This window comes from Doryrhamphus excisus, chromosome 13 (genome assembly GCF_030265055.1).
Source record: "Doryrhamphus excisus isolate RoL2022-K1 chromosome 13, RoL_Dexc_1.0, whole genome shotgun sequence".
Lineage (NCBI taxonomy): Eukaryota > Metazoa > Chordata > Actinopteri > Syngnathiformes > Syngnathidae > Doryrhamphus > Doryrhamphus excisus.
In genome coordinates this window covers 13,770,779-13,795,121 of record NC_080478.1, presented here as the reverse complement: position 1 = coordinate 13,795,121, position 24,343 = coordinate 13,770,779, and the positions used below count along the sequence as shown (strand labels likewise).

General features: G+C 40.5%; 3 protein-coding genes across 8 annotated transcripts; 2 read left to right on the top strand and 1 right to left on the bottom strand.

Moving 5' to 3' along the window:
* The first annotated feature begins 659 nt into the window (after window positions 1-659).
* tmem50a (transmembrane protein 50A) lies at window positions 660-7,062 on the top strand. 3 transcript variants are annotated; one of them, XM_058090554.1, is made up of 8 exons: window positions 660-812; window positions 1,232-1,335; window positions 1,476-1,588; window positions 2,264-2,331; window positions 3,315-3,407; window positions 5,441-5,500; window positions 6,701-6,761; window positions 6,843-7,062. In XM_058090554.1, the coding sequence occupies exons 2-8, from the start codon at window positions 1,234-1,236 to the stop codon at window positions 6,886-6,888; spliced, it is 543 nt and encodes a 180-aa protein (XP_057946537.1). In that variant the 5' UTR covers window positions 660-812; window positions 1,232-1,233; the 3' UTR covers window positions 6,889-7,062. The 3 variants fall into 3 exon arrangements, with proteins under 3 accessions (XP_057946537.1, XP_057946539.1, XP_057946538.1); XM_058090555.1 differs by having other exon boundaries at window positions 681-812; window positions 1,201-1,335; XM_058090556.1 differs by lacking the exon at window positions 5,441-5,500.
* A 468-nt stretch (window positions 7,063-7,530) lies between these two features.
* rhd (Rh blood group, D antigen) lies at window positions 7,531-12,703 on the bottom strand. 3 transcript variants are annotated; one of them, XM_058090553.1, is made up of 10 exons: window positions 12,530-12,703; window positions 10,468-10,654; window positions 10,234-10,384; window positions 10,010-10,157; window positions 9,543-9,715; window positions 9,326-9,463; window positions 9,122-9,249; window positions 8,974-9,053; window positions 8,792-8,865; window positions 7,531-8,183 (listed from the first exon to the last, which is right to left on the bottom strand). In XM_058090553.1, exons 1-10 carry the CDS (start codon window positions 12,591-12,593, stop codon window positions 8,157-8,159), a joined length of 1,170 nt encoding a protein of 389 aa, XP_057946536.1. In that variant the 5' UTR covers window positions 12,594-12,703; the 3' UTR covers window positions 7,531-8,156. The 3 variants fall into 3 exon arrangements, with proteins under 3 accessions (XP_057946536.1, XP_057946535.1, XP_057946534.1); XM_058090552.1 differs by lacking the exon at window positions 12,530-12,703 and adding an exon at window positions 11,404-11,548 and having other exon boundaries at window positions 8,754-8,865; XM_058090551.1 differs by lacking the exon at window positions 12,530-12,703 and adding an exon at window positions 11,404-11,548.
* maco1b (macoilin 1b) lies at window positions 12,045-23,797 on the top strand. Of its 2 annotated transcripts, none has more exons than XM_058090550.1 (11): window positions 12,045-12,490; window positions 14,090-14,231; window positions 14,574-14,700; window positions 15,524-15,647; window positions 16,761-16,939; window positions 17,190-17,742; window positions 18,065-18,223; window positions 18,417-18,599; window positions 18,704-18,824; window positions 20,113-20,287; window positions 21,755-23,797. In XM_058090550.1, exons 1-11 carry the CDS (start codon window positions 12,411-12,413, stop codon window positions 21,955-21,957), a joined length of 2,046 nt encoding a protein of 681 aa, XP_057946533.1. In that variant the 5' UTR covers window positions 12,045-12,410; the 3' UTR covers window positions 21,958-23,797. The 2 variants fall into 2 exon arrangements, with proteins under 2 accessions (XP_057946533.1, XP_057946532.1); XM_058090549.1 differs by having other exon boundaries at window positions 17,187-17,742.
* The last annotated feature ends 546 nt before the right edge of the window (window positions 23,798-24,343 follow it).

Genomic DNA, 24,343 nt, shown 5'->3' with positions numbered 1-24,343 from the left:
GCATTTAAGCATTTTATTTTGTTTGCTTTGTGGTCCCATAGTGGTTCAGTCCCTGTGCACTAGGCTGTGTGTGTGTGGGGGGGGGGGGGGGGTCGGGGGGGGGGGGGTGTGATTCAATACCAACTAGTTCAGATTGGACCGATTTCCTGAATGCAGCTACCATTTGACAGGAAATTTTAGATGATTATATTTCACAGTAATTCATTTTTTTTATTTACAAATTTAGACTGCAATCAGTGAACTTTTCTTAGCTCTTTTCAGATCAAATGCTGTGTGTCTGAACAGTGAAGGTCCAGCAAAATTAAAAAAAATTACTGGTCGCCAGCCAATCACAGGGCACATATAGACAAACAACCATTCACACTCACATTCATACCTATGCACAATTTGGAGTCGCCAATTAACCTAGCATGTTTTTGGAATGTGGGAGGAAACCAGAGTACTCGGAGAAAATCCTTGCATGCACGAGCATGCAAAAGCTTAATTTCTTGCTTGATTAATTTATTATTGCCATGTTTTAATCTCGCGAGATCTTGTGATACCCCAGTTAAAGACCTAGCCGATGTCAAGCATTTTTTTCCAAGTCGGTGGATACAATAATAAGAATCTGAAAAGTATCCCCGGCTGTCTTCCGTATATTCAAAACAAAGCCCATTTTGTCCCACAACCCTTGAAGGCACCACTATCAATAGCTGCTCAGTGTTCCTTTCAACAAATGGTGTGGGTGAACAGCGCATGCGCGTGACCGAGCTCAACGAAGCAAAGTCGGGCTGATCCAAGGGGTCCACATCAAAAATATCCAAAAATAAGAGGTATTCGCACGTTTCAAAGCGATATTACGGCATATAACGTCACGAATGTAAATATGTGTTTTTAAAACCTGTCGTAAGGGTTTGTCATAATTGTCAGCTACGTCTTAGCAAATGGACACCATTGAGGAAACGTTTGCTCGTATCAAAGCGACGAACAAAAGAATCCTGCGTCGTCTGAATAGTTTACTTAAAATACTTTCTTTTTTATGTCTCGAAACACTTGTAGTCGTCTGAATGTGTCAGAGGTTTTAATTTCTGATTGACAATCCGGAATGACACTGTTGTTTGTCGGAAAATGGAGCATCATCCCTATGCTGTAGCTGTATCATGCTAAGATTACTTTGTCGTAGTGTACAAACTGTAATGCTTGTGTGTTCTTGTTGAATAGAAACGCTAACGGAGCTTAGTTCCTCCCTCAGTCATGTCTGGGTTTCTGGACGGGATCCGATGCGGGGACTGCGAGTGCAGTGTGGACTGGGGCGAAAAAAGAAACTCAATCGCCTCCATAGCTGCTGGAGTTCTGGTATATTTCCTGGACACTATAATTCCGCTATCAATTGAACACATTGTTTATTTGTTTTGGTGTTGTGTAATATACTAATGTTCCATGTTTAGATGTATGGATTTATGCTGTGCCAAAATATTGGTCTTGTCTCATTGCAGTTCTTTACTGGTTGGTGGATCATCATAGATGCAGCAGTGAAGTATCCGCAACAGGCTGAGTTCCCCCATGCTTATCACACATGTGGAGTCATTGCTACATTGGCTTTTCTCATGTAAGACTGGCTTAACACACTGCCAATGTATTACTTTGTTTTCCTTAATGTTTTGTATATGCATACCACACTGAGTTTATGAATCATTGGGCACGAGTAAAACATGTTTCAGCATGATTTTAACTCCATCTGTCCATTTCGTCCCCATTTATCTGGGCCAGGGGGCATCAATCTCAGTAGAGAAGCCCAGACTTCCCAGTCCCTGGCCCACCTCTTCCAGTTCCACCAGGAGTCACACCAAGGCATTCCTAGGCCTGCTGTGAGACATAATCCCTCCAGCGTGTCCTAGGTCTGCCTTGGGGCCTTCTCCCGACTGGGCATGCTGGGTATACCTCGCTTAGAGAGATGTCTGGGAGGCATCTGAACTAGCCTCCAACAAATAAAATCCCCATTAATCCAGATATCAATGCGCAACATTTCTGAAGCATTCAGTTCTCATGTGGCTTTCTCAAGGTCTTACACAGGAGGTGCACAAAGTCCACTTAGGTCAGTCATGTGACATGTGATGGCAGACGAGACGTGTCCTGTTGCTACTAGTACATTGTTTAAATTTTAATCCCCAATACCTTTATTTAATAATTCCAAGTGTCCACTTGTTAAGTGAAGCCACAAGTCAATAAGCAGTTGTCACTCATACAGTAATTTTAATGGAATTGTGTATTTTTTTCTGTTTAGGATAAACGCTGTGTCAAATGGCCAGGTGAGAGGTGACAGCTACAGTGAAGGCTGCATGGGACAGACAGGTATGAGAGACAGGAGATAATGTGTAATCTCAGGACATTTCACAAGGTACACCAAGTGTGGTGAAATCCAAGAGCTGCATCAAAAATATAATAATACAAAGTTGCTTTTATTTCTAATAGTTCACATAGCATTTGCTAATGTACAACTCTTTAAGCATGGTGGAGTACAGTACTTCCAACACAAATGACTGCTTTGTATTGCAGTCATGCCTATAATTATGAATTAAAGAACTCAAGAGTATTTTCAAATGTGTAAAAGAGCGCATCGTATCCCTAAGCATGGAGTTGTCACCTACTAATGTGCAACGGGAAAGTTCACGCGCAATGATTAAAAATAGGAAAGATGTCATTGGTGCCAGAGTAAACATTGCGGTTAAATTTACATTAATTGACACAGACATTTATTTTATCTTCATTACTAGCAAGATCCGGTACTACTTTGTTATGACCAAATTCCCTCCACATCAAAAACTGTGGGTGAAACACTTTGCTCTGGATCACGTCACTCACAGGTGTAGCTGGTAACAGCCGCTTGTCCCCTCCTGTGTGCATGGCTTGCTACTTGTTGGTAACTTTTTTTTGTTAGTATGCACTGTAAAATATGCTCTCATTAAGAAAGCGAGGAAGTGTTTAATTTGTCATGCATTTAGTCAACAAGCCGTCACGAGGGGCTTGCGGCTGGAGTGCACTTTCACATGTCCCGTGTGTGTGTGCACCACTGTGGAAGTCAGCCCCTGCCTGATGTGCCACAAAACACAGCATAAATGAACATTTTGCCTTAACATGACAACAGCATAGTGTACCAAAGACACTTGCTGGCCGTACGGACAATGCCCTATTAGTAATGTGATTGCATGTGACATGAAGTGATATTATGTGACTATGAGTAGATTTGTACATGTATGTACGGGATGTAGTATGCCAGGTTATGTATGATACATTTATATTTGTGGAAGAAGTCAACCCTTTATCGCTCTCTGCAGGCGCTCGTGTGTGGCTCTTCATTGGCTTCATGTTGGCTTTTGGCTCACTCATTGCTTCCATGTGGATCCTGTTTGGTGGTTTTGTCGTCCCCGGTAAGTCATATTTTGTCTGCTTGGCACATCTACAGTCATGGAAAAAAAATATTGCACCACCCCATTTTAATGCGTGCATCTAAAGGTACCTATGTTTGGACAAATTATGGTGACAACAAAAATAGCTCGCAAACATTTTTTTGTCAGTACAATGCCATAGTTATTTATGTACAAACTTAACCGATTTTTGTTATCAAGAAATGTATGGATGTTGCTAGATGGCAGCTCTTACTTAAACTCTTATGAGCTGTCATCATATTTGTCTAAACAAACCTTTAGTTACCAGGCAATAAAATTGATCAATGAACTGAACAAACTGGGGTGATCTACCTTTTCCATGACTGTATTTGGCGGTACAGGGTTTCCGCAAGGATGTTTTGAAGCCGTGGTAGTGGTCTGCAATGCTGCTGCATCATTGTGGTAGAACATTTTTTTAATACTCAAATTTACTGTGGTCAATAATGTCAACATTAGGGTTGTTTTCATTGGCCTGAACAACAAATGCATGAGTTAACTTTAAATAGCTTTCTCACTGCCTTTTCTTCCTGTCCTTATCTCAAGTGCCAACATGGCAGACAGGTGATTTTGTGCATGTTTTACAAAAAATAATGTTTTATGTTTTAATATTTGACATTTTATTTCACATTAATTGTGGTCAATATGTAAAATAGGGTTATACTTGTTAAGGCAGCTCTGTGTGTTCTGCTGAGTTTTTAGTGTTTAATAGTGCTTTCATTTATGACTTTTGTGGGGTTTTTTGTGCCATGCCGACCCCAAGTGTGCAGCTGTGGATGCTCATTTTGTTACGTTTGTAGTTTGCTCTATTCTTTACACTCGGGAGCAGCTGTTAGCTTCTTAGCACCCTTTTGCTACGTGTAGCAATCGGAGATCCCTGCGGAGATACGGAGGACGGGACACTGCATAGCGGGTGTGGAGGTTGGAAGCGAGTGCGAATTATTACGCTGTCTAGACACTGAGAGGCGCTGGTTGAGATGAAATATTGTAATTATTTTATTTTGAGGAAGTGATGGCCAATTTTAAAGTAACAAACCAAGAATCAAGTTTATTTGTAGTTCTAAACATAAACTGTATTTCCTCTTTTTTGTCTCGCCTACAATGTTATGCTTTTTACCTTACAGCACCTGTTACAATGTCATATGCAAATGATATGTAAATTTGCCAATGATGCCATCTAGCGATTTCTAGGTCAGTCAATAGCAACTTTTCTTACAGAGAAATTGGCAACAGTGTGTGTTGCCGGTTGCCTATCAGTCGGCAGTTGTGACAGAGTAGAGTGAAATAATGTGGTATAGTGCCAGTGTCTAGGAAAATGTCCGGGAGTGGAAAGGCAGAAAGGTGAGAGAAGAAAAGCAAATTAAAAGGGTGTCAGATTTAGCAAAAGAATCAGCAGCCAAGCCTCCCAAAAAGGTTAGCCCTTCCAGCTCGAAAAAAAGGTGTGCATATGCGTGTATATACATGGATATGTGTATGTACAGCATATATATTTATGTGTGAATACAGTATATCTGTATATATATAAATTTTTACCCCCGGTTTCCATGTGGTGTGTCCGGCATTCCTCCTCTACACTGACCGGCACAAACCGGAAGTCCTGCAGATTCTGGAAGAACTACAATGCTTTGTGTGGTTGTTATTGTGTGTAGCTCAATACAAAGGCCTCAAAAATGAGCATAATAGGTCCACTTTAATGTAACAACCTTTTTAAAATTACTGTCATACTGTAGCACATTTATGTTCTCTTGCATTAGTGAATTGCATTGTATATGCAAACTGTTGCACGGACAACTCACTAGCAGTAAATGTTACCAAATATGCAGTAAATGTTGGTAGTACTGAACAAAACAAGACATTAGCATACCTTCAGAGATGGAATTCTTTTTCATGGGGACCATAATTCTTGGTTGTTGCACTTGAGTGTTCGCTCTTGTCTCACTCCCTTTTAAACTTAATTTAATCAGCGTAGGAAAATATTTAGCATGTATTAAATCAGTTGTCCTTCCCCCATTTACCAGATTCAAACGAGTCAACAGACCAGCCTCCCACTAACGTTACCCTTCCAAGTACGATTGAAGGTGAGCAACACTGTTCAATGACATGTCAGTCAGTGACAGAAATTTGTTGTCTTAAGGTCATGAACACTGATCTTAACTGAGGCAAATAAGGCCTGCAGTTCTTTGGATGATGTTGTGGAGTCTTTTGTGACCTCTTGGATTACTGTTTTTATATATATTTTTCTCCCTTCTATGAACTTAAAATTTAAAACTGCAGTTTGTGTTCATTTGTTTTGTCATTGACTAACATCACAATTTGTGTGTGACAGGCAAAAAAAAAATATCAGGAAGGGGCCAAACTATTCTATCAGTACTCATATGAAACCTATCCAAGTGTTAGCATATAAAAATACACATTTTATGAGGATTTCTCTGGGTGCTCTGGTTTCCTAAATTGTGAGTGAATGATTGTGCCCTACGATTGTCTGCCGACCTGTCCATGGTGTCCCCCACCTTTCGCTCGAATTCAGATGGGATAAGCTCCAGCATACTCCTGTGGTCCTCGTGAGGATAAGCGGGATAGAGATATTAAATAGTATTAATATTATATATAGATATTAAAAAGTAATTAATAAGTTGTCATGATTATCATAGCAAAACCAGCAACAAACAGAACAAACAGCATTTTCCCACATGTGATTCAATTTCAACTTTTGCCTTTGGTAGATTGTACTCTACTGTTCTTATTATGAGAGGGCATATTATGCTCATTTTTCAGCTCTGTGTATTGAGTTGTGAACTCCTATAGAGCAGCTACACACGATAACCAGCACAGAAAGTGTTTTAGGTCTTCCGGAATCTGCACCTAGTCAATTGTATTTCTTTGGATTTTGTGGTTCCCGCGGAAACGGTCTGTTTTAATGTATTCCACCCACGGCCCACCTCCAGGCACGCCCACTCCGCTGTGTTTGGTCACACTCATGAGTTCTTAAAGGGATTTCAGGTTTGTGCCGCTGGCTGTGAACTGTATACGAGTTAAATTTTTACTTTTTTTTCTTTTTTAATCTTGTTTTTGTGTTTAAGACATACGTAAGACTGTTGCATGGAACTCACTAGCACTTTTGCACTGAAATGAGACACCTAGTTACTGCCGAAGTATGGTAAAAACCATTTCATCCAGAATACATTTCACGTTTAGGGAATCAAAGGTATTTGTTTGCGTTCATTTGAGTTATTGTCAAATAAATACTATATAAATTAATATCCTATGTTCTTTTGCAGCAAAGCCTGTTGTGTACCCAGGGATAGCCATTTTCTTTCAGAATGCATTCATTTTTTTCGGGTAAGTGAACAGTTCTTTGTGACCATGTTTATTCTTGAGATATTGCATTTTGCCAAATAACATAACCTTTTTTTTTTTCAGGGGTTTGGTGTTCAAGTTTGGACGTACAGAGGATCTGTGGCAATAGCTGACTCCCAAGTGTATCTGTCCATCGTTAAAAAAACAGCTATGTTGTATGAGACAGTATGCTCCCGGCTTCAGCAATTACTCATCGCTTTATACGTTTTATTTTTTAGAGTTCAGAATTTTCATATTTAATTTATGTTTTTTGTTGCCGTTTAAAAAAAAAAAAAAAACTAAACCACAACCAAGCACAAATCAGACAAGTTGAATATTTTCAACTGTGAGACATTTTATATTGTGTGTCTGCGCTGTGCAGCCGTGTTAAAATGGGATACAGCTTGTAATAGATATGTAGGGGTGCTCCGATCTGGGGTTTATGCTGCTGATTGTGATACGTATACACGCATGTATTTAAAGGAACCATAAAATCACCTAATTTACTCAAACATACTTACTTTTTCAAGACAGCATATATCACTCTTGAAACAGGATGAGATGCCTTCTTAAAGGAAACTTCAATGTCCGGCGGGGTGGAGAGCACTCTGTGAACCCGGTTTCGTCTTGGGTCATCTCGTCTGATGAGTTCTGTTATTTTTTGGGGTTATTAGCTTAGCTTCTGTTGCACAAATACAGATGAGTGTCCACATGGCCGTAAGCTGCCATTAGATGATCACACAGTGAGCCTCAAACTCGCCATGCTCAAAAGTATTTAAAACTTTTTAACATGTTCGTACGAAAGTTTTTGTGGCATGTGTTGGCTGTTGAGTTCTACACGGCGGACATGAATGTGTTTGTCTGGCATGCCAAACAACTGCCCAAGATGCAAGACACTATACACGCAGGGGTCGCTGCTGGCTGCAATAGTACTACCCATGGGCGTTGGATTTTTGGCACATGACTTTTCATGTAAATAGGCCGATGCTGATTGATCGGAGCATCCCTAGTGTTTAGGGAAATAATATCCTGTATGTCCAAACCTCTTGTGTGCATGCATACTCTCAAACCTGTCAGGTCAGTCAGAAGATATTTGGGCTAATGTATAATATAATTGAGGGAATTGCCATGCAATGACATAATGTGTCATAAAATATCTATCTCTGAAATAACATCAAGTGTGGTCAGAATTTTGTCATACAGATTTATTAAATTATCCGTCTTACATTTTGAATTGAGGTACACAATTATCACCACTGCCTGATATAATTCTTATGTACATCCAACCCCCTTTAATCACTCTACCATGGCATAATTAAACATTTTGAGCAGGAAACAAGTCTTGCATTCATCATTTTATAAACATGGGGTGCATGTATATCCAGCGTCAACTTCAGATTACAGGCGCACTGCAAGATGGTCAAACTGCAAAACAGAATTGTGTTTAGTTGATTGGTTTAACAATGTTAACAATAACAATGTTACTGTAGCTTTGCCAATATGCATGTCACATATGTGAATGGAACTTTGTTGGCACTTTTTGTATTTTTCAGACTGTTTCATGGTTCCCATACGTGTAGTAATACTTGCGCAAAGCTGCTGGCCAACCAAAAGCATGTGTCATATTTTTTTGTATCATTGTAGCTGATCCTGTGTTAAATGTTAAGTTGTCTTGTGAACTTGAGCATCAGCTGTTCCTGTAGGGTTTTTTTTACCTACTGATGGCCTCTGTTTATACAATGGCCCAATGACTGGAAAATGTGTTATTCATATAGTATGGGCACGTCACTAATGTTGACAAGCAGACCACACCGCTATAAACGGTTTCCAACAGCCTGACACAACACTTAGGTATCGCTCGCTTCCCTTAAATGTGCCTGAGGTAGAGTGGCATTCATCATTTGGTTCTACAATGTTCCCGCGTGATCAGCGTGAAATGTGGTCAAAGGACATCAACCAACTTTTGTGCCTTTCTGTGAAACCTGCTTATCACACCTTAGCTCAGGGGCTACTTCCATCTTGTTTCAGCTTACCTTCCAGTAAGCTTGGTCATCAAAACATTTTTTGTCCTGCGGAGGTCTCCAAATATCCCATTTAAGTATTAGCCCTTTGAACACACACAGGGAGAAGTCAGATTTACTTGGGAATTCTTATGATCCTTTAGTGGCTCTACACAATTGTACATTGCTGTGCAGCAAAATTGTGATTATTGTACCTGTTATGATCCCCATGATCAGGCTGATACTTATGGTGATGAGGAGAGCACAGATATGATACACGGCAAACCGAGTGGCTCTGCAAATGAAAGGTGACTTAATTAAACAGTGTTCAGTCTTATATGTGGGGAAAATGTCCATGCGTACATTGTGTGATCATCACAGTGTTTGATCTGCAGGAGGAGGTGAGCCAGCCATCCTAGTAGTCCAGGGAGTCCATGTGTGCTCAGAACACTACACGTGTCATGACAGGCAAAGGCAAAGAGCATGTGGTTCTGGATGGTAAGTAATTGTGTTCAGTAATTTGTACCAACGATTAGATAACTTAAATGCTATTGCAGTGATCACCACCTTGAAATACTGGAATCCAATGGTTGACACGACAGCTGCAGTCAGTCCAATTGTCATGGCTTCCCAAGGGTGTTGTATCACTGATATGGGAACCCCAACAGCAACACCACCAGATAGTAAGCATGACAGCAAATGGGCCTAATGGGAGAGTGACAAGAAAAGCTAAGTTCCACATAAGTACGAAAAAAAATAATTCTTATTTATGGCCTCAACATACTGGGTTAATCTTTCCCATGGGACTGGAGAGCACAGACATAGCAACAGATGCTACAGCACTGACAGCCAAGGCCAAGTAGGTGCTGCACACTGCTCTCAGCCTTCTCTCAGGAAAATGAATGTCCACGAGGATAGAGTTGAAACTGGGCCAAAACATCCAGAGAAACACAGTCCCTACAGAACCATTACAGGGATGTCGTTAGCTTGTCGCACATACTGTGATCAGTTGTTTACATAGACACATGCACTTTAATGGAACTCATGCATTTTGCACTGTAACAATTGGAGGAGTAGGCTACCTTTTAACTGATCGAAGACCACTTGACAACATGGGGTTGATCTTAAAGCACCGACTAAATTATGACCATCCATCCACTTTTTATACAACGTTTGCTATTCAGGGTCAGCCACCCTGATCAGCTATGTGAACCACTACACTGTCAGTGCTTCTCATGAAGCAATACTCACCCAACATGGAGAACAGTGCTGTTTTGCGGCTGAGTTTCTCCTTCTCATATCCCTGGTTTGATTCTTTCCGATACAGGACCCACGTCAGTACAAGCCCAAAGAAAGCTCCAAAGATGTGAAGCAGCATGATGTTGTTCAAAGGCCGTACCTGTAATCATGAAACAACGCAATGATGGTTTACCGGGGTGTCCTTTCTGATTGGGAAATAAAAGATCATACCTTACATTTAGCAGAGTCTGGAGGAGCCATCCATTCAGGACAAATCCAAATACCTCCAGTAGGGCCACGAGGACAAGGTGGACAGGATTGGTTTTGCCTTGCACCGCTCCAATAGAGATGAGAGCCGAGGCTGTGCACATCTCCGCAATCACCAAGCTTTGTGAAATGATCTTTGTGTCAACATGTATAGCTGCAAGATACATTGCAACGCTAATTGTAGTTCAAATGTGATACCGTACCTTCTCATATCAACCCAGATCTTGCCTCTGTAATACCAGGACTCAATACCATTGAGTAGGAGTGCCCATTGGGTGGCTATGACTGCTACAAGAAGGTTGAATCCTGATCCACTGAAACCATACCGCACTAAAAAAGTGCTGAAGAAGCCAAACCCCAGGAAGACCACTACATTCAAATCCTGGAACACTGCAAAGGAGGATGGATACAGTTTTTGAAAATGTTTTGATGAGTTGCCTCTGTTTTTTAAGACTGTAAAGAAAGGGGTTTAGGGTTTAGAATTTGATGTTCTTTTATAACGTCATTACGACCTGAAGAACAGCAGTACAATCCCAACAACATACTATATGTATCTCCAACTCAAACACGTCTCTGGCCTGTTAATCCTGGTAACTACACTTTCTCGTTCTCATTACAAAAAAAACGCGAGATGCATTCAGGGACACTCAGAACTTCACAAAATCAGCTTTACAATGCGCTCGCGCGTGTGTGTGTGTAGATAACAGGGAAAGAAAAACATGGAAGCACACATCACTTTGTAACTCCTATTTCGGATGTGCACTTACACTACATTTAAGTATGCTTGAAAATACACTGAAAATAAGTACGTTTACTTCATATTACGTGATGTATTTGAACGCAATCCCTCATTGCTCACAATAACACAATTTAAAGTGTGATTCAAATGTTCTGCTACTATTAAGGAGGCAATGTTTCGACAAATTGATTTTTAAATTGATTAGATTGTGTGTGACATATTTCAGACATATTTCATACTGGATCCCAACTCTGCAGCTTCCGCATCAAGAGATTTCAAAATCTATATATTGGTAATAACTATAAAAAAATGTACATTTTCCTGTGAATGTCAGTTTCGAAAATTGTATTAATACAGGATTATAGTTATTTGTTACTCACACTGGCAATGACTTACTTACCTGGATAAAGGTTGCTGAATGTAATCCCATTTACATTGTTTTCTATCTCAACATAAAAATAATATATTACAATAAAGCCTATCTGCAAGAGAAGCAGCAAAGGAGCCAAACGGGAGCGCAGACTTGGGGCGTATTGCGGAGCCATAGTAGATTATTTAGTCCCAACAGACGCATGTTTCACTCTGGTGATATGAAATGGGGCACAACCCACTGAGCAGCTCTTTATCATCTGCTACACGAGGGGAGAAAACTTGGGGACAGATATGTTTTGTGCACCCTGTGTTATAGACTGGCGACCAATCCAGGGTGCACCAATGACCCTAATGAGTGTAATCAGTATAAACTTAAAGCAATATCAACAGCAGCTTTTCACAAATGCACTGCATACAAAAATATAATTTTAACAATGACAAGTTTATTGCAGCCATTTTATCCACTTGAAATATAAATGAGCGTGTGTGGATCAGTAAATAAACACAGACTGCAACAAAAAATTTTGAAGTGACAATATATGTTTTGTAGTTTTACAGCACAGGGATAATAACTAAACAAACCCCGCCTCCAAGAGCAGCTGATTGGTCAGCGAGCAATGCCCGATTTGTCCACAAACAATGTGATTGGCTTCCCGGTGAGACGTTACACAGGCAACTGCTCCAGAGTCATGGTAGAGGGGAAGTGATCGAGCGGTCGCCTCGTAACATTAATGGCTCGCTTCGGTATCCGTCAACGAGAAAGGCCTCGACGAATGGATTGATTGGATATTCCCAACGTCTGGCAACAAGACACACGTAAAATACAGCGCGGCTTGCTCCCAGTGAGCCTGCGCTGAGAGCAAAAGAGGAGGTTCCCGAATAGAGCCCTTTATTTATTATTTCATTGTTTCCAGTCGGGAAAATAATTACAGCGACACATCCTACAGCACTTCATTTATTGACGTTGTCCGCATACACCAGAAAACTGGATAAGATTACAGTGCTTAGCCGAAGGCCAAAGCCAAGAGGAGGAGGATGAAGCGGCGCATTGCGGACTGCAGCAAACTCCGACGGCCGGTAAAACGGAACCGAATCACCGAGGGTATATACGGCAGGTAATGTATTATGGAGGTTGACGGGGATATCTTACTCACGACAGCAAATGGAACTCCCAATTTCGAACCCCAACGACTCTATAGCTGAAAAACAAGCACGCATCAAAAACGTTTATATTCATACAATCACACTGCTAGCGCTATCTAGCTTGTTAACACGGCTAACTAGCTGCTACTGGTAGCTCGGCGTATGGTACAAGTCTGTTTTTGTTGCACGTTAGCAACTAGCAATAGAGCTAGCTTATAGCGCTAGGCCACACAACAGTGATTTCAACATTGAACATTTGAACAATACCACAAATTATTTTGCACACATTATTAGGTAGTTGAGTATGCACTGTAGTACACCTTTGACAATTACTTGATGAGCAGTGACAATGTATACTGTTAGCCTAGGCCCGTTGTCATCTACCAAGGATATATTATCCGCTTTGCTAAAGCATTTTATGGTAACTCCAATCAACAGTTGTACACTTAATGTCAACTAACTAATAAAGGTTTCTTTATCCATTATGACAGTGAACATAACTACGATTCAAAATAAGTTTGTATGTTGTGCTCATAGTGGACAGTTGAGTTAAAACAACTCCGTGATTGGTTACTCACTCCAGCCACACCTGACAGGTCTAACCCTGAGCCAAATGCTAAAGGGCAATAGCTATACACGTGGAATCATATCGTAGAGATGTAGGGCCGCCCTTGAATTACTGATAAGATGCACAGCCATAATACGCTCATTCTTTGTAGATCAAACAACTCCTGGGTTATAAACTCAGGGTTTTCACACTTGTCATTTTTGGTCCTGTTAAAATGAACTAGAGTCTGTTTGCTCTGTTAGTACAGTTTGTTTGGCAACACAGTCCAGGACTGAGACCACCTGAGAGAGTGTCTCAGTCTCTTTTTTTCAATGGAATCTAGTCTGAACACACTAATATTCCAAAACACCAGATATGATGTCCTCAAATGCAACTCTAACCAAGCAGTACATTGCAACACCCAACAGAAAGCTGAGTGATGAAACGGAAAAATATTCCGAGGAGCATGAATACAGCAGTTAAACATACCAATCTTTTAAAGTGGTTGTGGTGCTCAACACAGTTTGGTAAAGTTGCCGGAAACGCATTTTCCCTGCAGCGCATCTCTGGGAACATATGTAGATATCGTTTACTGTATATGCTCTTTGTTGTATCTCAGCCGGTAAAAATCTGCAATACAAAGTCCTATGATCGCATGTGACCTGGAAAGAGGTCATGTTGTTTAAGATGCGTGAGGTCATAGGACAATATACACGTCACATACTTCGTTCAGTTGAGGTGCCTTTATGCATATGATGAACTGAAAGCATTGTTTGGTCCGTTGGCAAAAAGAACAAGCGTGACCGCAAACCAGACCGCACTAAAGCAGCAGACGCCGTCATCATCATCATATTTGTCCAAATGAAGGTACCTTTACTTGTGACAGGCATTAAAATGAACAACAAACTGAAGAAACAAGGGTGATCCAGCATACTTTGGGTGTTAAACATTACATTGCCAGCATTCAAGCTATTTTTGTTTAGTGTTTATTTTAATTACAAAGTATGTTGTCCCATTTTTGCAGTACTTTCCTGTACCTGAAATTCCTGGTGGTGTGGGCGTTGGTGCTGCTGGCTGACTTTGTGTTGGAGTTCAGGTTTGAGTACCTCTGGCCATTCTGGCTCTTCCTCCGGAGTGTGTACGACTCCTTTAGATACCAGGGGCTGGTGAGTGCATACCTATTAAACCTTTTTGCAAAGCTTGGCCTGGTAGATTGTAAACTAGGTTTCAAAAAGGTCTGAAGCATAACTATGTGATGTCAACAAACTGGTTTCAGTCCTTTCATGGCTGTTGTGCCTGCTTACTGTAGTGTTCCTCTTGTGACACAGACAGCCAGTAGCTTTAACAGGCGTTAAGTTAGTATGCACACAGCATGCATAGAAATTACTTGTAATCTCCCCGTAATGTAGAAAATATCAAAATAAAGTGAACATCATTCTGGAAAGCAGTAAAAAAAAAAATTCAACCAGTGTGCCTTTTGAACTTATAACCGCCTTTTCTCTCAACAGGCCTTCTCAGTATTCTTTGTGTTTGTGGCGCTTACTTCGGACTTCATTTGCCTCCTCTTCATCCCAGTACAATGGCTGTTCTTTGCTGCCAGTACTTATGTATGGGTGCAGTATGTATGGCATACAGGTAATGCACATTCCCCTCTTTCAAGGAATTTACATTTTGTACTTGTATCCTAAGTAGAGCTTTAAAATGCCAAAAGTCACACAAGAAAGCAACCATTAATCTGAAATGGGCTGTTCAAGACCATAGTTTAAAAAAACCTGAAATCCCCCTAAAATTGAAATACAATTTTGGAAAAAAGGACTCAGTAATGAGTAGCCGCACCATTCTCTTTCATAACCTCAAAAATTGGTTTGGACATGCTTGATGTCGTTCTCCAGGTGGTGATGATGCCTTTATGGAGGGCATCCATTGTCTGGTACTAACTGCCATTTTTGTAAACATCCCTTACCATCCATCCTCAAATGTTTTCAATTGGATTTAGGTCGGAACACACAGGAAGGTCCAAAAGAGTCATGTTATTCCTCTGGAAGAAGGCATTGTGAACTGGAAGATTGTCCTGTTGAAAAACATTTTTCATTTTTAAGCTCTATTTTGAATCTCGTTAAGATCCAACAGTGAAAATGTAAATTTTAGCAATTTTTCAACTGTTCTTAAAATTGAGTGCAGAGCTCATTCTGATGGAAAACCTGTAGTACTTGTCAACGGAGGGACTTAGTCCTTGGTGGCTTTTATTGTCTGTTAATTTGTGCATGCTTGAAAGTGAGGAAGGGAATTAATTACTGTATGTGCCACAATCAAGTTTAATTACCCTCCCATTATTGACAATGAAATGTTTGGTCTCTTTCTTGTCAGATTGTCTTAACTCTAAAAACTGGTACACTATGTCAAGTGAACCTAATTTCAATTATATCCTATTTTAATGTTTACTCTTCTTCTTCTTCAGAGAGAGGAGTCTGTCTGCCCACAGTGTCACTATGGATACTCTTCGTGTACATAGAGGCAGCCATCAGATTCAAAGACCTGAAGAACTTTCATGTAGACTTGTGTCGCCCCTTTGCTGCACACTGGTGAGCCACTACTCTATCATAACTGGCGTTTTGGCTTTGCATGACCTTAGTAGAGTCCAAGTTTGGTTCTTTTCCAAATGTGGATGTGCGTACAACGTTGAGTAATGTTTTTAGGGTCAAATTTGTCACTTGACCCTGACAATCACTTTAGTTTTCCTAAGTGCACATACAGTGGGGCAGGGGACCATTATTTCCTCCCCTGCTGATTTTGTTAGTGTACCCCATTACAAAGACATGAACGTCCCATCACTTTTTATCATTGGTTTATTTTAAACATGTTTAATACATTTTGAGTAAATTTTCTTACAATATTTTCATTTAATAATGCTATGTTAGAGTATTTTGTAATTTACTATGTTTTAGTCTGCAAGGCATACTGTCAATGGTTATTCGTTAACACTGCAACCTATTTAACGCTGGCATTTAAGACTTATTAGGTTCTGATATTCATTCAATATGTGGAAATGTGCTTCAATAGTTTTACTTACACGTACACATTAGTTTGATAGCTGCAAAGCCAGGTGGAATACACACTAAAGCCACACACCACAGGATGCAGAACTCTGCGAGGGTTGACGGTGCGAGCTATGCGGCAACAGTTAAGGTGTCCAACTTTTGGCAACATACCCCATGACCCAGTTCGGACTATTAGTGAAAAAAAAAATTTTTTTTCATATGGCGGTATACCTTGAAACCGCTAACTGATCCATTGCTACTGTTTCATTCAATGTGTTTGCAGTACATTTTCATTCGGTTAGAGGTACAAATCACTGCAGTGCATCATGTCCCTTGAAGCGACAGCACCCTCTCTGGTTCCCCTTTCTGGAGACTGATCCATATACAGTATTTGAGCCTATTGACAATGTAAAGTCATTCTACCCTGGAAAAAGAACAGGTCCAATAAATCATTAAGGGCCTCAAAGTCATTTACACTCATGATGAGTGTTGCTAAAGTTCTCACAGTAACCATAGCGTATACGTAGTCTATGCTGCTGGAATTTTCTGGACTTTTAAGCTGGAGTTTTTCTTTTGGACTTTCTAACCATGTCTCCTTTCATTAAAACAACTCACTTTTTAAAATAGTTCTTAATGACTGTCTTTGTGTTTTTGTAGTATTGGCTATCCAGTGGTGACACTGGGCTTTGGCTTTAAGAGCTATGTAAGCTACAAGATGCGCCTCCGGAAACAGAAGGAGGTACAGAAGGAGAATGAGTTTTACATGCAGCTCCTGCAGCAGGCTCTGCCTCCAGAGCAACAGATGCTACAAAGGCAGGAACGAGAAGCAGAAGAAGGTAAGATTGAAGCATGTGTGAGATGTAATTGTTGATTCTCAATCACAAATCTGAGTGCTGTTGTCCAATTTAAAATCTCTCGTAATATACCTGTAGCTTGCAATGTTTTTTTTTTTTTGTTTGTTGATTCCATTCCTTGTATCCATTCCATTAATATCTTAACAGTTGTAATTACAGAAACTACAAGTAAAGTTTGTGTTTAATATTTCAAGAGATATGCATCTTATTAATCTTTCTATTCTTACAGCAGCAGCTAAAGGAATATCTGAAATGGACACACCTCCAGTGTCACAGAACGGCGCCCCTGCCAATAAAAAGACCTCAGCGCCTCTGCCAGAGTTAGAGTATAGAGAAAAAGGGAAAGAGGGGAAGGGTGGTGGGGAGGCTAAAAAGCAGCACAACAGCAACACCATCCTGCCATCATCAGTGGACTCTAAACTCCAAGAGATGGAGTACATGGAGAACCATATGAACAGCAAAAGACTGACCACAGAACTGGGCAGCACAGAAAACCTGTTGCTTAAAGAGGACAACAATTCCTCTTGCTCGTCCTCTTCTTCCTCTTCCTCCTCCTCAAAAAATTACAAAAACAGCAATGCCACAGCGCTCAACTCCTCGCCCCGTGGCCACAGTGCGACAAATGGCAGTGTGCCCTCTTCTGCGCCTTCCTCTTCTTCCACAGGGAAGAACGAGAAGAAGCACAAGTTAGCAGTGGGGAAAGGGACGTCAGGTGGCTCCAACAGGGATCCCACAGACAACTGTATCCCCAACAACCAGCTTAGCAAGCCAGAAGCACTTGTTAGGTAAGTGTTCACCCACAGCACTTTCACAGTGTGTGGGTGTTATTCCAGATACATCGTGTGTGTGAAGTTTCTTTAATTGTGACTTTTACCACTCTGTCCAGTCCATATCAAACCTTTGATATGTACATGTATTGCCCATAATTTTGAACAAAACAGTTTCAAAACATATTGTTACCCAGCATGATTATTTGAGTTCTCTTGTTGCTGCTTTTTCATTTAACATAAGTTGATAAGATGTAAAGTAACTTGTGCATGTGTGACAATTTTGGCATGTGCGCACGTCTTAATGTCGCTCCTCTCTTCATGCTCCTATCTGGGACAGATTGGAGCAGGACGTTAAGAAGCTGAAGGCGGACCTGCAGGCGAGCCGGCAGGTCGAACAGGACCTTCGCAGCCAGATTGGCTCACTGGGCAGTGCTGAGCGCTCAATACGTACTGAGCTGGGCCAATTGCGCCAAGAGAACGAGCTTCTGCAGAACAAGTGAGTGGTTTAAGTAATTCAGCAGGCCCCAGCAAGGTTAGACTTGTGAAGCTTTTGGTTTAGGATCATTACCGGAAAGTGTATAAATAAACACGAGAGGAAAGAGCAGAAAATCATCACATTGACACTTTCTTCTTTTAGTCTTTTCCTATATTTCCCTCATTAATAACACGTACTGTATATGCACCCTCAGGCTTCATAATGCTGTGCAGGCAAAGCAAAAGGACAAGCAGGCTGTGGGACAACTTGAGAAGAGGCTCAAAGCTGAGCAGGAAGCTCGAGCCACTGCAGAGAAACAGCTCACAGATGAAAAGAAGCGCAAAAAGCTTGAGGAGGCAACAGCAGCCAGGGCAGTAGCACTAGCTGCTGCTTCCAGGTAGCTCAACGTCTGCATTCATTTGGTTCTGGGAACTGCTATTCATTAGGTGCTATTCATGATCAGATGTGTATATAAAAACGAGGTGTCTGTCTGTCTTTCAGAGGGGAGTGCACAGACACGCTGCGAAGGCGGATAACAGAATTAGAATCGGAGTGTAAGAAACTAACCCTGGACAACAAGTTAAAGGAGGACCAGATTAGGGAGCTCGACTTGAAAGTCCAGGTAATAAAAATTTGTGGTTGTTTGTGTTGATTGTCAGAATACACAATCAGGAAAGATGTTTTTGCCTTTATAGATTTTTTTTTCTTTTTGTGTGGAGTTTGGTCATAAGAGTTTCTTCCCACAGTCTAAAAACATGTCAGGTGAATTGGAGACTCTAAATAGTTTTCTATATTTGATTGGCTGGTGATCAGTCTGGAGTGTACCCTGTCTTTGTAGGGTCGTGCCCTGGATAACGATTGACCAAATTTGCAGTCATGGAAATTGAGTGTCGGTTAAGTTATCCTGGAAAAGAATTCCTCCTCCCCTTGCCTTGTGCGTGAATGTGAAAGGGTTAGAGGTTATGCGCATGCATGCCTGTCACTTTACCCGGCGTAGCGCCCCATGTGACTGTGTTGCTAGATTTTGCATCCTTTCAGACCCCGTTAAGCAAAGCTAGCAGTTTCACTCTTTGTTGAGTGACTAAAACTCCTGTTCGTGTGTCACAGTAAATGTGTTCCCTATGGGTCTTTACGGGTGGGCGGACAGGATATGAAGTCAGATGTTAAGGCCCCAACAGCAGCTTGTGTGAATATGTTATTATTGTGCCTGTTGAGATCATTTGAACCAGCAAATAATGCCTCTTCTGGTGCTTGTCTCACTGAACAAGTACTGACACATGGTGGCCAATGAAGAATACTACATTCATAATTAGAATGTTTCTTCAGCCTTGCATTTGTATTATAGTTTGTTTGGTTAGATCTTTTAGTCATGCATATGCTTGAAAATGCTTACTTTAGGCCAAGAATATAGGTACATTTTGCTTAAATATGCATTTTTTTTTACTAGTAGACCATATTCAACCACAAAGTGGCTATCATTTATTAAGTTTTGAAAAACTGCAATGAAGTGAGGTCGGGATGCTTCATAATGTAGCGAGGGACAACTGTAGTAGCTACCACATGAACCTGTGCCATCACATTTGTGAAGACAACGTACAAAGAACTGAAATAGACATCAGAATGACTTGTGTGTATGTTCTATACATTGTAAAATCTTGTCCTTCATTAATTTTTATTCGGTGTATTATTTTTTTCCACTTCATATTGTACTTCAGTGGTGCCCATAGTTATATCACTTAAGATGATAGATGACATTTGTTATGTATTTCAATTTTGAATAGAAACCCAATGCACTATCCCAAGTTACAAAACAATTTGACATTGCTGACCAACATTGCCACCGTGCTTAGTAAAACCTGCATGAAAAGATTATACTCCTTGCTCTGACTGAACATCTTCTCACTTTTTAGGAGCTTCATAAATACAAGGAGAATGAAAAAGACACAGAAGTGCTGATGTCAGCTCTGTCAGCCATGCAGGACAAGACCCAGCACTTGGAAAACAGCCTCAGTGCAGAGACCAGGATCAAACTGGACCTCTTCTCTGCACTGGGGGATGCCAAGAGACAGCTCGAGATTGCGCAAGGTCTGTAGCTTCATCAAAATGTTTGAATTGTGTTTAGGCTTGGTTCCCCAGTTTAGGGGACATAAATATTAAGGCCCCTTGTTTTACATATCTGGTATTAAATGTTGCAATAGTAGAAATGCTTACACTTTCACTAAGGGTGAATAACACAATCCGTTATTAATATAGTATATCAGAAAAGGAACGAGTATGGGTTATATTGGCCTCCAGCTAGAATTTCTGATGTTGGCACACAAATTGTCCATTCCAGACTCTGCCCCAGTACGTCTGTCCAGCAGCAGCCAGATAGAGCCCACATGATCACAACCACAGTATATAAACACGTTAACATAATACCAAGGAGTAGGAGTGATGTCGACCGTGTGTATTTTTTTTTGTCCGCAAAAACGCATGCACAGGTGCATCAAAGTGCATCATACTCCCACAGGACGACATGAAGTCATTAGCTATAACTGGTTTAAACTTTTTAATTTAGCACCTCGATCCTAGCTATATTATGCCTAGCCTCAAGGGGTGTCACGAGATGAGACACGGGATAGGGTTTACAAGAACTAGGTGAGACAAGATTTTTACATTTTTAAATTTTAAAGAAAAAAAATTAAACGCATAACAATATATTGCAATGCACAAATTAAATTTAAACTGTGTTACCTTGCATTGTAACTCAGGAGGCTGCAATCTGGGTGTATGCAATCGGCTCCGCTACCACCCACTGACTGAGGCCTTGTCCAAATTGGAGCGTCATTTTGGGAGTATATGACAGAAAAAGATATTGTTTATAAACATAAACAATGAGCCGACATTTTGAGATTTTCCCACTCTGGAAGTTTTCCAAAACAATATTTTTTTCAGGGTACTCAGAATGCTTCTTCCGTGTGGATGAGAGACTGAAACAATAAAATTACTTTGCAGTATTGACCTGAAAATGCTTCTGTGATCATTCCGCTGAGAAGAGGGCTCACTCTGTTCATGCCGTTGTTCAATTGAACAAATGTGCCAATGCACTGTTTGGAGGAAAACGGACACATATATGCGGCAACACTTTGAAGCCGGTAAAATTATTGAATTAACTTTCTTTTTTTCGGGTGATTAATGAATGTATTTATTATCCTCTCAGGCCTCGTACACGCAAAAATGTTTGTCCCACTTAAAAAAAAAAAAGTGAGATATTGTGACACTCCTACTAGCCGCCACGGCAATGTGGCTTAAACTATACCCTGGATCAGTATCAGACTTATTTGGGACATCCCTAATCGGCGCAAGAATTTGAAGCTATATAAGGTAGGTGATGGATACGAGCGTGGCATCCTAGAAGAAATGAAAAAAAGGGCCCCACTTGATGTTTGAATTGGGACAGCCTTTATGTAGTGTTTATCTCAGCTATGAAATGTATCCCCTGAATTGGGACACTGCAATAGTTTCAGTGCTGCCTTGTTTATGGACTCACTTGTTGGTATCTGTTCTCAGGTCAGATTCTTCAGAAAGACCAAGAAATAAAAGATCTGAAGCAGAAGATAGCCGAAGTAATGGCTGTCATGCCCAGCATCTCATACACAACCGACACCAGCAGCATGACCCCGGTGGCCCCCCACTACTCCTCCAAGTTCATGGACACCAACCCCTCTGGTCTGGACCCCAATGCCTCAGTTTACCAGCCCCTCAAAAAGTGACTGCTTGATGCTATCTCCCCTCCATTCGCCCTTCTTTTTTTTTCTTCATTTTGTGGGGGGGGATCCCGGACCGTCTTCTTTCAATCTGCTCGGCATGTCTGCGGCTGAGAATCTTGGGTCTTTCTTTTCTCCTCGCCAGGTCAGAAGGATGTTGTATTGTGTGTAGTTAAAACAAAAGACAAAAAATAATTAAACCAGACACATCAATTAGGAAGTCCCATTTTTTTACCCCCTCCCCCATGAGTGTTTAGTAAAACCTCACAGATCCGGGGATGTATTGCTGTACATCGAGAGTGTTGCTCTCAGCTCTCATCACCATTGCAACCCCTGGCAACCAATAAGCTGCACTTTGGTCCTTGGGAGTAACTGCTTTATGATTTAGGAGTGGAGAAGAAAATTCCCCTTAAACCATGAAACAGACTCCAAGCTTATACCCCACAGATTGTTTTTCTCCCAATGTAATAAGGAAACATTTGTACAATCAGAGGAATGTAGTGCAACATTAGCACAGACCCACTGAGTTGTATTTAATTTATTATTTTAATATACAATAAGACACCCAGTAAACCCTGCTCTCTGTTGCTTTCGGGGTTTTTACGCTGTATGGCGTGATTTTGTCTAGTGATTTTTTTTTTTTTTAAGATTCTGGTGTTCAACAAGCTGGATGTGTTCAGAAAGCTTGACATAGGCAGAAGCAGGCCCATATAAATAAAATACAGGCAGACATTAAATTTTGAACTGGTACACAAAAAAAATATATATATATCGTATATAAATGTTTTCTGTGCTGTATTTTCAGAGTGAACTTTGAGTTAAAAAGAGTGCAGGATAAGTTGGTCAATATTTCGCATAGTATTTCGGCTGTTCTCATGATGGAGGACATATTGAGTTTAATAAGGAATCAAATTCAAATTGCCCTTCAGAATTGAAACTGATGCAAGAAGGATAATTTGGGGGGGGGCTTGTGTTGGATGTCAAACTCACTCGTGAGCACTTAAAGGTTTATTCCTTTTTCCTGAAATAATGATTTCAGTTCCAAAACGAAAAAGTCCTGGTCATTCTGCTCGGCTTACGCAGACCGGTATCTGGCTCATCACACAGCTTTGCTGCTGTTGGAACTCCTCCTAAACTGTCTTTAGTTGCTGCCTATTTTCTTTTTCAATTTCCAATTGAAGCTTGCACTGCAGAAAACATATTTGAAAGGGAAAAACAAAAATGGACCATGCAATGTGAAATAAGAGAGCTCTGAGAATGCCAAATCTGTAACTGCATTTAATTGATCCTCCTCTTCAGTTTGTGTGCCAAGAATACAAATCTAGTTTTTTTTTTCCAGTAGTGCATTGGAGAATGTACTGCAAATACATTGGCTGAATCACATTGAATATTTCTGTTGTGACCTGTTTGGACTTTGTGAGTAGTTGTCAGCAAAGGGTCTTGGACATCTCATTTCTTCTCATGAATGTTACAGTATTTGCAACTCGGTTTCCAAGTAGTTTTCTTTCTGGGTTTATTTTCCTGCAGGAAGCAACTGGCTTGAGTCTGATAAGGTTTCACCATCATCTGAAATGGTCATTGTTGTGTGTGTGTGTGTGTGGTTTTCACCTTCTGTGTATGGAGAGGTTTTTTTTCTGCTTGATTGCTGTTATTGGCTCTTGAACCAAGTGTTGTGAAAATAACAGTCTAGCTGGTTGTTGGTCAACTGATTGTTGAAAGTATAGAAAAGTGTTTTGTTTTTTTTGTTTTCTATGCCCAGTCACGCTCTTCCCCTCCAGGTCTGACCTTGGCTGCGCTCTCGCTCTGTGAGGTTTACAAGGAATAAACTTTTTTTTTTCTTGCAGAATGATCGTCTACGATTATTGCTTTGAGTGGATAGCCAAAGTGATGCCATGCTAGCGGTTTGAAATTGACTAGCACCCTGAATTGATTAAATGTAACTGTAACTGTACTTAATTAGGTAATTATGTAAAACAATGTTACAGCACATCATTTAAAAAAACTGTATTACAATATTTTACATTTACTGTATAGCTACGCCCAAAATGATGGCCCAAATGTTGAGTTGCAGTACATTTTTATTTGGAATGTATTAGTAGTACAGTATTGCTGACTGGGAATGAATTTAAGAAGCTACATTGATTAGGTACATTGATCTTATTGCTCAAATGTAGGAATCTTGGACTACTCAAAAGGATCCGGCAGGCAGGTTGTAACAATCTGGAGCCTTCTAATCTAGAACTGGAATTTTGGACATGACAGACAAGGAAGCTTTTGTCAAAATGTAAAAACAATTAAATTACTATTGATACATTTTTTATTATTTTGCCATTCATAATTTAACTTTGAGCTGCACGGTGAATGAGTGGGTTTTCTCCAGGTACTCCAGTTC